The 18,269-nt window shown below is 43.3% G+C and overlaps 1 protein-coding gene and 1 long non-coding RNA gene across 4 annotated transcripts; one reads left to right on the top strand and one right to left on the bottom strand.

The window, feature by feature from the left end:
• Positions 1-2,493: 2,493 nt before the first annotated feature.
• Positions 2,494-10,620, top strand: znf217 (zinc finger protein 217). Of its 3 annotated transcripts, none has more exons than XM_035160335.2 (5): positions 2,494-2,754; positions 5,853-7,222; positions 7,395-7,502; positions 7,601-8,971; positions 9,056-10,620. In XM_035160335.2, exons 2-5 carry the CDS (start codon positions 5,908-5,910, stop codon positions 9,166-9,168), a joined length of 2,907 nt encoding a protein of 968 aa, XP_035016226.1. In that variant the 5' UTR covers positions 2,494-2,754; positions 5,853-5,907; the 3' UTR covers positions 9,169-10,620. The 3 variants fall into 3 exon arrangements, with proteins under 3 accessions (XP_035016226.1, XP_035016228.1, XP_035016225.1); XM_035160337.2 differs by lacking the exon at positions 2,494-2,754 and adding an exon at positions 3,069-3,186; XM_035160334.2 differs by lacking the exon at positions 2,494-2,754 and adding an exon at positions 3,173-3,302.
• Positions 10,621-11,856: 1,236 nt separating this feature from the next.
• LOC118111454 lies at positions 11,857-13,508 on the bottom strand. Its single transcript, XR_004697094.2, has 3 exons — positions 13,196-13,508; positions 12,787-12,863; positions 11,857-12,192 (listed from the first exon to the last, which is right to left on the bottom strand). It is a non-coding gene; the product is annotated as an uncharacterized LOC118111454 (long non-coding RNA).
• Positions 13,509-18,269: the final 4,761 nt, after the last annotated feature.

Here is an 18,269-nt window from a genome sequence, read left to right as displayed (position 1 = left end):
AGCATCACAACAAAGGGACTCTTCCTTTTTCTCAATTTCTCCTCCTCCGAAGAAGCACAACATTTCTGTGATGATCCACAACACAACAGCTGGTTGCATTGAATAAACATTACCGGCTCAGGGTGAGAGAGGAGATTATCTTTCAGGAGCGACACCAGGATTGTGAAAGACGCCAGGCTGTGAATCCGGAGGAGAACAATGCAGTCAGCTGCTCCTGACACGTCAAGACAAAAACAAGCCGCCGCAGCCTTTCCCCATCCGTTGATCCAGCTCCTATCACGGCGCCCGTCCACTGAATACATAACTACTCACAAAAACACACACAACTTAATCTCCTGGTTAGTGCTGAGTACACACACACGTAGGATTTGTTTTGAGAAGAAACAATGTGAGACAATGAGTTTGGAGGATTTTGGGAGAGAAATTAAATTAGCATAAAGTCCCACAATAGGACAAAGTTAATTAAATCAGTTGGAGGAAAACAATGTTTGCCCACTTGTTGCTGTCACTTGTTCCTCTACACATGATGGACGCCCATTAAATACCTGCAACAGCATCATCATCGAGTGTAAAGAAACACAAACTGCCAAACACCTCCACGTGAAAAGGGGATTCTCTCTTTTTCTGATGGGCTCCACGTCTCTTGGCAGTTTCATCATACTGCCGCTGCAGATTGATCGCCCTTCACTGAGCCTTTGTGGTCCCGGAACAATGGGAAATGAGCGGGAGGCCTCGATGTGTCACACGTGGTGCTTTTGATTAACATACTCCACTTGTTTGTGTTACAGGATCTCGGGGTGAAGAGAGAGAACAGCCACAAAAAAAAAACTGAATCATAGAGGAAAAACAATGTTTTCATCTCAAGGCGGCACAAGGAGGCGATTGAGTCGATTGGTTTAGTTTTGTGGGGAACAAAAGAACCGACAGATTTTACGATGAAATAAACTGTCACTCAGAGGGAACATATCATTTCCCCTAATGATACCAAATAATTCAATTTAATCTTTATTTAACCAGGCGGCCTCGTTTAGATGTTTCAAGAGAGACCTGAGAATAACCAACAAATAAGTATAACACCACAAGGATTTAATTAAAACGATTAAAAGAATCAATTTAGATTCACCAGATACCGATTTTTCCGTGAGTTATTCTCTCATGAAAGAAAAAGAAACGAATCCTGGGTCTGGACCCACAACTTCATTTAATGGATTCTTCTCTGACCCAGTTTTTCATCATTCAAAGATCTTATACAAACATGTAAAGATATAAAGAAATATGTATATATATAAAAAACAACAATAGAAGCAGCATCAGAAAATAACTATATACAGAGGACAGAATAACTGTATTTACAAATAGTGCCAAACAACTTAAATTGAATCCTCCTTTTTTAATGTTTTAAATCCTGCTGACTAACAATCAAACAGACAGTCAAACAAACACAGAAGACAACATCACTGACAGTTTCTTGTTATAATAAGTACAATATCATCTCTCATGTTGACTATGTGAAAGACACATGATCCCTTTATTAGTATCTGGCAGCGGCCCAGTGATCACATGCACTGCTGCAGACTCCGGCTGCCAAAACCTACACATCTACTGGTGCCTCCGTCCCAAAGACGTGGATCTAAACCTGTTTGGTAACGACAAAGGATTTTAAAACATACAACAAAAAAAGAAACATACATGTATAAAAGCAAACACACATTTTAATAATAACACCACAAAGCAGCCATTACTGAGAGAGAGGGGGTGTGTGTGTGTGTGTGAGGGGGTCAGGCTGTAGAGTCTAATGTGAGAGATGGTGTTGGCAAACCAGTCTTTGTTCACTGTTCCTTCACTGGGAGTGGTTACTGATAAAGTTTTTTTTTTCTTTCTTCCAGACATTGCTGCCATTCAGAGGGAGTTTGTGTGTGTGTGTGTGTGTAGTGTAGTGTGTGTCTGTGTGTGTCAGCGGCTGAATATCTGCATTGACTGAGCCGTGCATGGCTTGCTGCTGCTGCCCCTGCCTGATGTCTGTGTGCAGGGTTGTGAGGGTGGAGGAGGGGCAGCTGTTTAATTACACACAGGCCTGTGGAGGCTGCTGTAGGTGGTGGATCTCTATCTCACCGACTCCCTGCTCGATACGTTTCCACCGGCTCGGCACAGGCTGCATCACGTCAGCTGCTATAATTGCTGTTATTATAATAAGGTTTTTGTTATGTTCGGTTGACTCTTCTCTTTGAATTAAAGGCTTTTTTTTTAGCCAGACCCCCCTCCCTCCTCTCCTCACATTTACATACACCACTGTAAAGTACCAGGGCTCGTCAGCTGTGTGTGTGTGTGTGTGTAATCAAATCAAAGTGTGAACCTTAAAACAATCTCCTCTGGCTTGTTTCTATTCAGGTTCCATGGAGGCTTTGAGAGGAATAACCTGAGAACGTCCTCATGACTCAACCCGGCCTCTCGGCTTCTGCAAAAAAAAAAAAAAACCCTCATGTATCTGTGAAAAGTTTGAGTCTCCCCCTCCCCCACCTCCACATGGTAGCTGATGCATGAAGTGAGAGCAGGAGGAGGAGAAGAAGAAGAAGAGGAAGAAGAAGAAGAAGAAGAGGAAGAAGGAGGAGAAGAAGAAGAAGAGGAAGAAGGAGGAGAAGAAGAAGAAGAAGAAGAAGAGGGGGCCGCTCTTTAAAGGCTGCAGCAGCAGTACATGTGAGACTAGTGCTGTTGTGTAGCCTGAGGCCTCAAACTACACACAGTGGCTTTAAACAGGTCAGTGGACTGAAGTGTGTGTGTGTGTGTGTGTGTGTGTGTGTGTAACAGCATCACTGGGAAAATAACAAGTTCAAACACAACAACACGTGTTTGTTTAGGAGTAAATAACCACACACACAAACACAGGTGCCGTGCTTGTTGTTTGTTTATTTATTCATTAATTAATTAAGATTAACGTGCACTTTTTTTTTTTTTCTTTCTGTTCCACGCGACCACGTGACTTCTTTTTTTTTTTTTTTTGTTATTTGGGGAAGGGAGGGTTAGTAACTGCTGCACGTGCACGCGCCCCATTCGTTGGTGAGAGGGTGTGAGTGTGTGTGTGTGTGTGTGAGAGGGAGCGAGCGAGCGAGCGGGGGCGCGCGCGCGGCCGGATTCAACAGCTGCACGGGCGAAAGAGAGTCCGAACAAAAAAAAATGATCCGATACAAGGTGAGTGATCATCGGCGTTAGCATCGCTAGCATCGGCGTTAGCGGCTCCGGAGCTCCGCGTCCCCTCGGTATCGATCCCGGAAACTGTGCCGGTGTGTGTGTGTGTTTTGTGTTTGGTGAGTTTCTAACATTTCACAGCAGGGAGAAAAAAAAAAAAAACACACGCAAACAAAAACAAAAGCGTACGTTGTTTTTTTTTTCTGTTAACGTTAACTTCACTCGCTAACGTTAGCATGTGTGTGTGTGTGTGTCAACTTCTTTTATAAACTGGCATCAGTGGAATCACACACACACACACACGGTGGGTCCAACTCGCAGTGTGTTGTCATGAACGTTACAAATAAAGTTAACGTAGAGTAAAAGTTCGCGATTCCAAGCGTCCGCGTTTGCGTAATTTCTATTGATTGGTATCGACGCGTGCGTATTAAGCGCACATACACGCGTAATAGCTGCTCTTTAATGGAAGTTCAGGAGAAACTCAATAAAAATAAATTGCGTAAATGGTCCAAACGAGCGTTGAGGAACAAGGTGGTTCCACACGTTTTATATTTATATTTATTTATATATATAAAGTTATTGATGTATCACCTGGATTTAACTCAGGTAAAATTACCACAACGACACAAAGAACAAACAAAGTGTTAACACACGTTGTTCAGTGTTAGGAAAAACAACTCATCTGATATTAATAATAATATTAATAACTTTTCAATACAAGCAACAACAAACAATATGGAAATCACACACAATCAGAGTAAAGACGTCATGATAATTAAGAGACAATTAAATAAAAGTCGTAGACGTCATGTGATATATAAGATTGTTTCTTTATATATATATATAGAGATGTGTGTTCAAAAGGATGGTTCACCCAAAAATGAAAATTCACTTATCCACTCACCACTTTGCCGATTGGAGGGGGGTGAAGTGTTTGAATCCACAAATCACTTCTGGAGTTTCGGGGTAAACAGCGTCGCAGCCAAATCCAATACAACTGAAGTAACTTGGATAAGAACAGCGTGGAAGCATGTTGTGTTTTCCTCTTTTGTTTTTTGCGTTTGAAGAATGTCACTATTTACTTAAATTGTATTGGATTTGGCAGCAACACTGTTTAAACTCAAAGTGTTTTGTGGACTCAAACACTTCACCCCCCATCTGCATAGTGGTGAGTAGATAATGAGAGCTTTTTCATTTTTGGGGTGAACCATCTCTTTAGCAAAGAGGTAACCTAAAAAGTATACTTGTGATTTTTATAGGTTCAGGATTTAAATGAAAAGGATCTATTGTCTTTAATTGATTATGAAGTAATCCTAGTGAAGTTTACACTAGTGTGTTTCATCCAAATTGTACAAATTGTTGTTTCTTTACCCTAGAACGGCCGTTTATATTTAAATACTTTATATTTCCATCGGGGGGTCCTCTCTACGGAGGCCTCCATGTTTTTTTTTTTTCAAACTTTACATGTTTTTAGTATCAACGACAACTGAACCTTTAATGAACTAAAGCAGTTATAATGGGCGTTACTCTGTGTTGGTGTCACACTCTTCACTTTGGCATCGTCATGAACCTGCTCGTCCAGTTTCTCCACTCCTGACTCAATCAAGCAACCGGTGAGATTTAGAATTTCCCCAACCGCATAATTCGACTCTAATAACTTCATTAATGCGTGAGGAACTTCGTTTGTGTAAAAGTATCAACAACCTACAGCATCCAGAGAGTAATCCACAGCGAGTGCAGCGTATAACTGTAAAAGCAATAAACAAACAAACAATAGAGTTAAAATGATTCAATCAACCATTAATTAGACTCATTGATGTTTCTTAGTCCTGAATGTGAGTGATCTGTTTCTCTCTAACTGAGTTGGTTGTGTAACGTGTGTGTTCATGTGTAGATAATAGAAATATTAGAGTTTACTGTACCTGCTGAAACTGTACTAAGACTAAGTCACCAGGAGGTAGTGCCACCGGTCGCACAACAAAAGTAGAATAGGATCACACACCTGAAACATACCAGGTAAATGTGTCAACAAGGAAGCTGAGGAGTGGATAATACGAGTTTTTAGGTGTCTGGTTGTTGTTGAAAGCTTTTAAATGGCACCCAAACCAAATCCATGTAATGTTTTTAAAGTTTTAATTTAGTGTCATTTAGAATCAGATAGCTGTAAAACTAGACAAAGCTAAATATTATATTTATGGTTTTATGTCATGGATTTCAGTCTTTTTGTTTTATCCAACTGCAGTTTATTGTATTCAGTGGTAACTATCACCATCTACACTTTGTTTGAAAGAGTGTAGTTAACAAACATATTGTAGAGGAATGGCAGTATTAACCTACACATTTATATTAATCACATTAGAGTTATATGATTGTTGAAGTATCACAGCTGCTCACACACGTACATACTAAGAATTTAGAGAAATGAACCTTGTGAGCAGGAAAAAATACAGTTTTTATGTGTTTTATCAGTGATCTGCATATAGAGGAAATGACTTGTCTGTGTAGTTGATTGCTAAAAAAGACATTTCCTGTTTCAGTATGAGGGAAGTCAATTCTGTATGCTGTATTTCAAACTGATATTTATCTCCAGTCAGGTAGTAGCTACCTGATTCTAGTTTCTTACTGAGCAAAGCCTGAAGACTCTTTTCCCATATTCTCATATTTTCCAGGTTCCTAAAAGTCTGGACAGTGTATAGAGCGTTGTTGCTCCGCCTCCACTGGACGATGCCGACTCACTCGCTGCTGCCGTTAATGGAGAGCCCAGATGGACTTGGCCAAGATATTCTGATTAGTAACAATGCAAGCATCCCAGGGTCTGGCTCCAGCATGACGCCGCACGCCATCAGCTCAGAGAAGGCTGCGTATCAATCTGCAGGAAGCTCGCCGCTGTCCTGTATGTTCTGTGAGGAGACTTTTACTCATCAGGACGAGCTAGGACCCCACGTGCTCACTCAGCACCCCACCACTTTTCCTGAACCCACTGTGCTCCGAGTCGAAGCTGAATTCAGGATCCCAGGAGAGCGAGCCCGACCCAAACCAAGCAGCCACCCCCCCAGTGAAAAAGAGGAGGTGCACAGCTGCATTGTTTGTGGCCAGGTGTCGCAAGATGCCAGCGAGCTGGAGGCTCATATGAGGAAGCACAAGGACTACTTCACCTACTGCTGTAATGTCTGCGGCCGGCGTTTTCGAGAGCCATGGTTCCTTAAGAACCACATGAAGATGCATGCGAAGCCTGGACCCAAGAGCAAGGCCCAGCAGGACCTGGAGACCCCGGCTACAGTCAATGACGTAGTCCAAGAACCTGCTTCAGAGCCGGTAGTCACTGTTTACAAAATGTGCATGGTTTGTGGGTTTTTCTTCCCCGACCACGACAGTTTGGTTGAACATAGTAAAGTACACAACAGAGAGATAGAGCACAGCAGAGATAAAGACAAGGAAGACGTGGACGCCACTACTGAGTCCCTCACCGAACAGGAAACATTTCTTCATAGTTTGAACCTTCGGCCTCATTCTGCAGGAAATAGTTTGCAAAGTGAGAGATCATCAAAATGGATTCCCCAGCTAGATCCCTTCAACACCTATCAGGCCTGGCAGCTTGCTACAAAGGGCAAGATAGCAGTGGGTCCAAATAATACGAAAGACATTGGCCAGGAAGCCAGCACAGACAACGAGGACTGCAACTCCGATAAGGAGGAGTTGAATAGTATCTGGTCTGAAGGCCAAGGAGACAAGGCTGCGAAGGAGGTCCTTGGAAGAGAGCCGCGGCCTCAGCAGCAGAGTGTAGCAGAAAGCCCAGCGCCACGCCGGAGGTCTCTCATGCAAAAAGATAAGGACAAAGAGAGGCCGACCACTTGTGAGGAATGTCAGAGAACCTTCAGGACGTACCACCAGTTAGTTCTTCACTCCAGGGTGCACAAGCGAGAGCGAGGTGGCGAGGAGAGCCCCACTTCCTCCCTGGAGGGGAAGTTGTCGAGGGTGGGCTCCCTGGACCACGTGGAGGAAGGATCCGAGGAGGGCGTGGAGGAAGCTGCATTAACAGGTACATTTTGGGATCAATTCACACACACACACATTTCTTTGATGGTGAATTGTTTCATGCAGAAAAGCTCCGGTACCAAGTGCTCCCTCTGCTGATGAAGGATGGTAACACATCTGTGATTTGTGTTTTTATTACTCTGTGGATTCATTTGTGTGTTTGTCTGTTTTCAAAGGTGAAGACGGGTTTGATCGATCAAAGGTCAAATCTAAAGAATGCAGTTACTGCGGCAAATCATTCCGATCCAGCTATTACCTCACAGTTCATCTGAGGACTCACACAGGTACAGACACATTTAGCTTGAATATAAATATGAGTCCAGTATTTCTAATTCTGTGATTCATTTCTTTTCAACGTCGCTTATTCTTCTGTTTGTTTCAGGTGAAAAACCATTCAAGTGTGTTTACTGTGACTACGCTGCGGCACAGAAGACGTCACTGAAATATCACCTGGAGCGTCGCCACAAGAACAAACCTGACGTGGAGCTCGCCAGCAGACACGTGCCTTCGGCGCCATCTCCCTCTAATGGAAGACACGGAAACGACGGCGAGAGTAGCGCCCCGGCTCGATCCAAACTCTGGGTTCCGAGCGCCGCAGCGACACCGGACGACAAATACGATAGCGTGGTTAGCAAACTGGACAAACCCCTCGCTCAGGTGAATGCTGAGTACGAGAAATTAATTGCCAAGTCTGCTTACTCGCCGACTGATGACGTGGTGGTAAAGTGCCCTCTGCCTGTTAACATGAAGATGGAAAGGGAAGATGTAAAAGAGGAAAACTCTGAGGCCCCATTAAATCTGTGCTTAAGAGCGTCTCTCTCCATCCCTGCCGGTGTAGAACCCAGAAACGCATTAAATCCAATTACCTGTTCTTTTTGTGCGTATAAAACCATGTACCCCGAGGTTTTGATTATGCACAAGAGGCTGACTCACAAGGACAAGTCGGACAGCGCCAAGAAGAGTGGATATGGAGGCAGTGTGAAACAGAAGCGTTACACGGGCTGCCCCCCTGCGCTCGACGGCAAAGATGTCACCCCGCTTCCGATGATTGACAGGCGCCACCCTCGTCGAACCAAATCCCCTCCTCGCCAACCCGCAAAACCTCAGGAGAAGACGCCGCCTGTTAACCCGCCTCAAGGTGTGAAGCGCTCCCCGGTCCTCGCACCCCTCAACAATGTCGTCCCGGAGACTCAGCGTTACAGACAGAGTTCTGACCCACACCCCAGTCAGGAATCCCCCAGGTTTTCCGAGCACATGAGGAAACCCACCACAGGCAGCAAGTACGTGATGGAGCGACCGGGCCCCCCGGACAGAGTGGGCATCGGTGAGAGGAGCTACCCGGTGCGGAGTGATGCCATTTGGCACTCGGAAGCCGCCAGGCTGTGCCTTTCCAGCCGATTCGGGAGCCTCCCCCAGATGGATTTTGGCGAATCTTCCAGCAAGAGACTGAAGTACTCGGTACCCACCGGCAGGGAGGCTGACATCGGGGAGAAGCCGGGCTTCAGAGCCCCGCTCGGGGATGGATCCAGCAGAGTGATCATCTCAGGGAGAGGTGTGAGAACCATGGCTCCGTCCACGGCTCCTGAGACGCTGGGTCATGTGAAGAACACGGCGTCGGCTATGGGAGGAGCTTTGGACGCTGAGTGGAGTATGATGAACCTCCTTCGCCCCTACACGCCCAGCGATCTGGCCTCCCTCTATCACAGCTCGGCAGCTAACCCCAGTCACGCGGGCCTGACCAACCAGAGAGCAGGTATGTAGTAGTGTTTATTTTATCAATTTAAACAAGGGGGATTCTCGCAGGTTGTGGAATTAACTGAACGGTTTTCTTTCTCAGGGGGCAGAACGGTGCTGTACCAACACTTACCCACTCTGCCCATGCTGCAGAGGAGAGACCCCTCAGGCCCGTTCCCTCATCAACGCTACGGGGCTTCGGACAAAAGTAGCTGAAGTGGCTCCAAGGTAAAGGGTTGAAGAATCTATTGACATGCACACAGTGGGGCTTGGTGGTTTTTTTGGGGGATCTTTGAAAAGTTAAACCTGGTAAATGAATCAAGTGAAGATTGAAAACAACAGATTGTTTTCCTCTCTTTAGATTGAACTGTGCTGCTACCTTATTTTGGAGAGAATGTTTTCAATGTACAGATTAAAGAAGAGACGTCTGTGCTCAGAAAGTGGCTCCTCTAATTTAATATTTTTTTCAATAGCAGAACATTTATGTTGTGTTGACATTTCAGGGCTCAGGCGTTTAGTGTACATCTTGTTTTTTTGTTTTTTGTTTGTACTTTTTGAATGAAAAAGTACAGAGTATCTCTCTTTAAAGTTATTCTTCCACTGGTGTGCACTGTGATATTCCTCTGAACCTCTGAACTGTTGTTTTTGACCCACACTAAAGTCCAGGTACCTGTAAGTGTCTATGACATAACAGTAAAATGTGTTACGTGGGACAACGTCAGTATATCGGTACATGAAATTATATGAAGTGAAAACCTAAGAAGAAAGATTTGTGTGAAGAATTGCTGCTCAGTTTGCCAACTGTCGACGTCCAAGCGGTGATTAAGCACTATCCAGTTTTCTGTTTCCTTTCCCAAAGCACTGGCGGGGTGGGGGACCTTCTGTCCAATAACTTGATGGCTTCGGCCCAGTGGTTTACAAACAGGCCAGAGTAACGAGTCCTTCTGTGTTTGCTGGAGTGGTCTACCTCACATTGTGCTCTCCACACTGTTGTTCTTGTTAAGCTGCTGTTTCGCGGCCGCGTCAGCCGAAGCTCCGAGTTTGTCGTCCGTCACAGTATTTTGTCGACCACTCGAAACCCGAGCTGGTCTGGTGACAAAGAGCAGCTCCTACTGAGGCCGTCTCGACCAACGGCACAAACGATTAACTGTGCTTCTTTCATATACTTGATATTCACGAGCCCGGTTTTAAAACACAGAACAGATATCGAGGTTATTGTTTAATCCCTTTTTTTTTTTTTTTTTGAAATGGCAAATGTCTCTCCGCTGCTTTGGCCTCAAATCTATGAGCTGCAAAATGAACCAGACCTCGTGGATTTCTGTTTGTGTGTTTAAAGAGTCGTGCTGTATTTTCCTCAGTGTCTGGAAAGTGAGGTTTTGTCTCGGCTCTGGCTGAACGTGGCCTTTTTTTTTACATGTGTGACCGTGTGGATTTGGGGGAAAAAACATAAAACCAGTGACGCTGGCTCGATGTAAACACTGTGAACAAAAAAAGTCTCAGGTTATTATCTGTTGTGTAATTTAGTATTTTTGCCACATTGAAAGGCTTAGGTTAAGTTATTTGTTTTTTTTGTTTTGGTATCCACATTACATGTGTACTTATATAAAAATGAAAATATTGTTTGAGATTTGTATGACACCTTTCAATAATAAAGTGACATGCGAAGAGCTCGGTGGTTTTATGTGTTATTTACCTGCAGCTTCAGGGCCTAACGTGCACACAATGAGTTAGTGCACTGCTTTTCTTTTTGTGTGATGTTGCCCTTTGTGTTTTATTTTTATTTCATTTATTTATTCTATGTTTTAACCTGAAGGTCACATTGAGATACTGGAATTGTCCAAAAGTCAACGTATTAAAACCACATTTAAATTCACTAGATCCACAGTTTGATTTGGATCTGCACTAAATAGCTCACACTCATAAATATCAGTTCCCTAAACATGTCAGATTTGTTTTTCCCACATAAAGACCCATGAATTATTCTCTTGAAATCAACAAAAATGTTAAATGTTCGATCTCACAATGTTAAAGAAAGTGAAAACAATTCCTGGATCCGGCCCCTGATCCGGATATACAGCAAAATGACGTCTTGACCCAAAAGCTAATCCTTCAAGGGAATCCATCCTCTTTTCATACTCCTACTAACTAGCAGACAAAAACAGAACGTCCTTGGTAGTGTTCATTTTCTCTTAAGCCTGTGAGTCCTGATCAAGATGTGCAGCAATGAAATAAAAAAGGTTTTGGATACACAGGGACAAATAACACCAACAATAACAACAGCAAACAGAGTAAATACACAGAACATAGATAGAAACACACAGGAATCAGTGGCTTAAATTGTTTGTGGAAAATTAGAAGCTCTTGTTAAAAGCAGTGACATTGTTCTACAAAAACTTAAAGGACTGTTCTTAAACATACATCACAAGCACTTGGTGCATGAAGGCAGATTTACTGAGCTCTGTTCAGGTTGTTGAGGAGAAAGTTTCCTGATGTTCAGGTTTACACCAAATAAGCTATAAAAACACTTTCTACGTAAAAAAAGGTTCCAATCTGAGGAAACTGTGTTGAGACGATGTAGTTTTAAAGGACTACAATGTTTTTACAACATCTCCTATTCAAGATTTCAGCTTTATCATCAGTGCAATGAGATGGTTTCAGATTGATGCTCTTTACAAGTTTATCCTGTCAAAGTAACTTTATCACAACATGAATGTTATAAACTACTTTTCACAAAAACAATATTTTAATTACTGGATTTCATCATTGGTAAAACATAAGTTAACATGATACAAAGCAATTTATATATTTATATTTCCTGTCCCCACCGATGACTCAGGTCGGCCACTAGATGGCAGCATTTACAAAGTCGAGATCACAGCCTCTCACGTTGAGTCTGAGGAGCAGAACTTCCCTGTGCTGCAGTGAAGCTTCATCAGAACTACACGTGTCCAGGGTGAAATCAGAATAATGAAGCTCAAGTGAGAAATAAACCAGATTTCAATCAATTACACGATTTGAAAAAAAAAGACACCTCTCGTGGCACAATGTGATAAAAACGCTGCTGATCTTCTTCAGCTCAGTGACGAGTCTGCTGACCACACCCTGATCCATGATGTCACTCAGGTGTTGACCTGCTGTGACATCACCTTCTTCATCATCATCATCATCATCATCATGGCTGAAAGTTTCACACAGCAGCAGCTTCTCCTCCTCCTCCCGTGACTCAGCGAGCTCGTGGACCTGAAAAAGAAACAACAAAGGCTCCTCAAGAGAAGTTTGGTAAAAGCTTCCACATCAGCAGAGACGTTGACTCCCCTCGTTTCTATAAAAGGAGAAGTCTGACGCAGCCTATCACGGCCGAAGCATTCTGTAAACAATAAACTGCAACGGACAATCTTCAGCACATTGAGGACTATAAAGTTAGATTCTCTCTTCTTCCCCGTCCCTCCTCCCATTTCGGAGTAGACCACATCTGTTTGCTGTCTGTTCCCCTGGGCCAGCACTGTGTAATCTATTGCATTAGCTCACATTAGTGCATATCGCCCATGGGCCTTGGTAATCACAAACGCAAAATGAGCATTTCACTTAGCATCACCCTCACATTCCCCCCACTCTGTGGCAAACTTAGTGCAAACGCGTGGCAGAGAACGCAAGTCGACAACAGCTTATGACATGCGTCCCGTTCCCCCCCCCGATCCCCGAGTCCAGGAGGCTGCGAGGGGCTTCATGTCAGAAAGCTCCCAACGAAGATTCACTCTGAATTCTCCCCATGTTCACTTCTTATTCGGTATTTTTCTTTTTCTCTCTAATCTAATTTGTGCATTTCTTTTTTACCTTCATGTTTTTTTATTCTTTTGCGGACTCGTCCTCTCGCTGTAGGAATCCTCATCATCTCTGGGCCGTCACGTTGTCTGGAAATAACGTTAGATTAATCCAATAACATCATCAAGGTGAAGTTATAGATTTAGAAGTTTACAAGTTGAGAAAACAGATTATCAATCTTAAAACTTCAATTTTTTCCTTTTTCCTTAATTCGCCTTATTTCCAACTGTGCACAGTTTCACAAGAATTCACGTGGGATTTGTTTTTTGTCCGAAATCGCTTTTGCACAAAACACCTGAGGCTCCTTATCAAGAGTCTTTCATCACATTAGTTTTCATGTTGATAAGGATTCACAGGAGACTTTTTACTGCACAATTCAATACACAAATAACATTTCATGCTTGGTCTGAAATCCACTCACCTGTTCAGTGGGGTTGGGTTTTCAGAAGAGCTTCCGATGTGGATTTATTCAGGATAAACTCAACTTGATGCTTCCTCCTTTCCCCTTAAGTGCTCCCTCCTCGTATTTTCAGTTCCTTTCATCACTCATAATTGTCGCCTCCAGAATGTCAACTTGCATGAATTAGCAATTGGGCCAAACAAAGCGGGACGTGGTCAATTGTCGAGGATCCTGTCACAATTTGAGGCAGAAAGTCTGCTCCGGCTGTGATTGCTCATCATCGTCACCCCGTTCCTCTGAGGGAGAGCAGCGATGTAATGGTTCCCACAAAAACAGCCCCTGGCCCGAGGAAAGGGATTTGGGTGTCTGGAGACAACAGGGGCCATATGGAGCGGGCTGAGATAGCAAGGCACATGTACAGAATAATGGATGACGTGTCATGTTTCATGTTGCCGAGAAGCCGTCAAGAGACTTGGTTTGGGGAAATCAAAAGGCTCACGTACAGCTAAAGCGACTGTTGTACCATTTAGCATTTTGCTGATTATATATATATACACATATGGCCGTTATACTCCGTTTCGCAGCACTACTAGTTTGTGAGGTGCCAACATGTTTTTAATATAGTGATGTATTAAAAACTCCTTCCTTAAAAACATATATATATATAAATATATAGTTTCTAGTAGATTTCTAGAGTCGATTCTATTATATCTAGATTTCTATTATTCCCTCTTTACAGGTATTGCTCCGGTTTCCCTGCACTAAAACGCTTCTATAGGATTATCACAGCTTCTAGAAAATTTTACAGTTATCATTCTGGTTTCCGGGTTCATTTCCACATTGATTCTAAAACCGTATTGACGACTCTTCTCACTTAGCACCACCTCTGTGTGTGAAGGATCTACTGACTCCCTTTGAGCCTGGGATCAGCTGATGGTCTCTCTCTGCTGGTTCCCAGGGCCTCGTGGTGACCAACGGATCACAGGCCCACACACTCTGGAAGGATTCACCTGCTGAGATTAGACTCACTTCATCTGTTACTTGCTTTAAAATCCTTTCTTAAAACGTTAAATGTATTTTAAATACAGACCAATGGGTGATATCCCAACATATGTGTAACTATCAGGGTGAATCCACCTCCTGTTTACTGAAACTAAGACGATCTAGAGGATTTTTAAAGGGAACGTTTCAGAGGAAAGATCTAAAGCGACATTGAAATAAAGAATCGACAACATTCAATGCAGTTTTATTTGTATGGCACCAAATCACAACGTACATTATCTCGGGGCTCTGCATCAAAATGACAGAGAAACACAACAGTTCCCACGATGAGAAAGCACGTCGGCAGCCGGACGATGTATAATAACTGGTTTAACTGTTACGAGGCTGCGGTGATGCTTCGAAACGAGCCGTAAATATACCTTCAGGATTCTTGATGAGGATTATGAAATGTTGAACTTCCAAACCTTTACCACAGGCTGTAAATTAAGTGAAGCCGTCGTCTTGATCGCCCCCTGGTGGCTGGCTGCAATATAGGTCTTTAACTACGCCTCCTCCATGCTAGCCTAGCAAACAGGTGTCATTTTAGCTTGTTCTCATCATCTTGTTGTCATTAAGTTTGGTCGTAATTAGATATTTGGGATGAAACGTTACCGCTACACAATTGGTAGGATGTTTCGGCTTCGTTTCTGGATATCGGGAGGAAGACGAGCTGCATCGTCCATCTTTATGTACGGTCTACGCCCTCAACGGTAGCCATCTGGGCTACGTTGGGAAAAGCCGGTAACAACTAGCCTATTTTCAAACTTCTAAAAAAATGTCGTCTGATGAAGGACAACACGTCGGCTGAGGTGATGGCAGCATGAGTGAGCAAAGGAGTCGCCAGATATTTGGAGAGCGACGATCACGGTCAAGCGTTGCAATCGTCTGCGATGTACGGAGGAATCTGTGTTGGTTCAATTTCAATAAATGTGAAAAACAAACCTACAGTAAATCCAGAATATCAACATCAGAAGAAGCAGATACACAGAAGCTGCTGTTAAAAACTCCTCTGTCCAGAGCTCTGCTGCCAGGGGGGGCACTGTATACTTAGTCCCTCCCTATCTGCTCTACACCTGCATGTGGAATAAGCCGAGCGCCTCACCTCTGTTTTTCTCCCAGTGTCAGAACCACACTTAAGTGCTGTTTCTGATACCCATGAGTAAGCCCCATAAAAGCTGCCCCATCGCCGCAGTGTTATTGTTTCTCGCGGATGATTGATTGATGGATGAGGGCTGACACTTCAATGAAGCCATTTCCACTGGCATCTCTATCCGATGATGTGCAGCGTATATTTTCCATCCACGCCTCATTGCTCGCCTGTGTCATTCCTGGAACTTCATTTACACCATGTTCCCTGAAGGACCTTTTTTTAGCCCCATCTCCCTTTTTCTCTCCCCGGCTCCTCTTTTTTATCTCCTCTCTCTTTTTTTTTTCTTCTTCTCCCTTGCCATAAAATAATGCTATTTCTCCTCGACTCTGGAGGGGCCTGGAATCATTTGCAGGGAATGATAAAACCAAAGGCGTGGAGGGGTTATTTACAGGAAGTGTAACACTGACAGGGTCCCACTGTTCTGCCTCCTTCACCGTCAGATGCCAAGTCCGTGCTGAGACGGGTTCCGGGCTGTGATATACATTTCAAAACGCACACTCGACCTCCACCGCACGCACACACACACACAATCACTTACTATTATCTCCTGCAAAAGCAAATAGGGCACCTCGCCGATTCCACCCAAATGTCGTCCACGGCCCCGAAAGCCGAAGTTAAAGTGTATTAGATCAATGACGGAGTGATTGAGGCGCCGTCTCGGAGACAATTGCCTGTTTTTGCTCATATGGGGAGCAGATGGTGAGCAGGCATCAGTGCGGCAGCCTTTCTGGGATGACAGCCATGAGATTCCCCCTCAGGTGCCATTGGAGCCCCTTTAGAAGAGGAGAGTGATTGGTAGGACATGCTACCTCCTAAGCAACGGGTTCCCCCCCCCATCAACAAGCTACAGGGCAGTAAATATGTCGACAATGACGCCAAGGAAATTTGTGTTTTTTTTTGCAGCTTTGATCTTGTCAAACAGTAAATTTATCTCCAATTATAAGAGTTTCCATGACATTACACAGGATTTCATCTGCAGGACATTCTGGTTTCGCTCCGAAGCTAATCGATCACTGTCTTTGCATTTAAAACAATTCTGAGATGTTTACAACACTATAGGGATCGTGAAGCATTCATCACTGATTTATAAATGCTCCACAGTTATGATTAATACTACAAAACAACATAATATATATATAATAATATATGTTCAGTGTTACATTTATAAAGAACCTGGTTTACAAACATAACCTGTTTGATAAATGATATCAAACATTGTTGGACAGTCATTCCTCTGAAAATGGGAACTCAAAGTAAAGTATTTTTATAAATTAAGTTATGAACAACCATTTAATAAACTATATAATAACTTTACAGTCTATTAAATGCTTATACATGTGTAAATCATCTACAATTTTTGAATTTCAATGTGTGCTGTGCTATCGGATATCAATCAACTGAAACGGTGCTTTTATTTATTTACACACTTAATATTGAAATACACAAACATTATTTTCATGTAATTTGCGATTCAAATTCGACACCAGTGAGATTTGAATAAAGTTGTTTTCTGCTTTATCTATATTCTCTTAAACTCACAATGCGGTATCCTATTGTGTTGACTGTATTGCATGTGTGTGTGCGTGTGTTTGTGTGTGTTTATACACCAATTAAAATAAAGACACAACATAAACCTAAAGATTTTATTATGTCATTACATTGATGAGTTGTACAAGTTGCAAGTTAGGAAGGAACAGTCTGCATTATATGTTTTTGTATGTTCATATATTATTATGTGTTTGTTTATATGTTTCTTATCTATAAACCACTTTTCTGTGACACACAATTGAAGCATCTACCAACACCTTGAAATCACATCGAACCCTGTAGTAGATGAAAAGGACCAAATAAGAGACACAATGCACAGTTGAACACATGATGCATTTACTAGTGTTTGTGTGTCTGTGTGTGTGTGTTTGACCTTGGCTGCTACAGGACATTTTGGATCATCAGGAAAGATGATTGTTTCCTTTAAAAGATATTAGGAGGTCTGTGTCTAAAGGCAGCTGACATGGCTCCCTGCATCCCTGATGGTTTCCACTCCGTTTCTTTTATAGTCACTCAGTAGGTACGAGAATCGTGTCCCGCCACAGTATTTATACATTAAGCAAAGGGCCCCCCCTCTCCGGAGTATCTCCGTGATTGGCCCCTGAGTATAATTCCTCCTGTGACTACATCGGCGTGTCATCCTTTATCAATAATCACCTTGAAGGAAGCGCCGGCCTCGTTGGAGGAGGATTGACCTCTGTGGTGATTAGGGCCGTGTGGATGGTGGTCATCCGTTACCACAACCCATACTCGACCCTGTTTAATATCTGCAAATGGGGAGGGTGGGAGGTGTGGGAGCGGCCCCCTGTTATTGTGGCAGCACATAGAGGGGGTGGCCTCCTTGGCCCCGTAAACCCATCTCAAACCTGTCACTTCCCCCGACGCGTGCGCTTGGTCGCGAGGAAGAAGACAAAACGCCGCTGCCTTCGGATAAGAGAAATGTAAAAAGTAAGAAGTGGTGATGTGCTCGGGCCCGGTTTCCTTTTTCTTTTAATGCATCCATTAAAGCCATTATCTGATTGCAGTGCATTTACATTGGATTATTTTGTTATTCCATGTGGTTGTGGGATGTGAAAAAAAACATGGGAATGAATGAGCGGCTCCATCTGGGAAAGGAGGAGCGAGGAAGTTACGCATCAATTCCACAAAGCAATAGCCCTCCTCTTCTAATGCAATGTGACACTGAATACTACACACAGAGAAACAAGTAACCTCAAATTGGGTTATTCTTCCTACCTGCCAGTAACCCAGTTGATAAGCACTATACATGTAGATTTCTGGGGAGCAGAGAAATCAGATTACCCCGAGCTGAACTGGGATTTTCAATCTAAATTGGCTGTTGTTCCTCAGGTCTCT

The sequence above is a fragment of the Hippoglossus stenolepis genome, chromosome 6, assembly GCF_022539355.2.
Source record: "Hippoglossus stenolepis isolate QCI-W04-F060 chromosome 6, HSTE1.2, whole genome shotgun sequence".
NCBI classification, from domain to species: domain Eukaryota; kingdom Metazoa; phylum Chordata; class Actinopteri; order Pleuronectiformes; family Pleuronectidae; genus Hippoglossus; species Hippoglossus stenolepis.
This window is presented reverse-complemented; position numbering and strand designations above follow the sequence as displayed.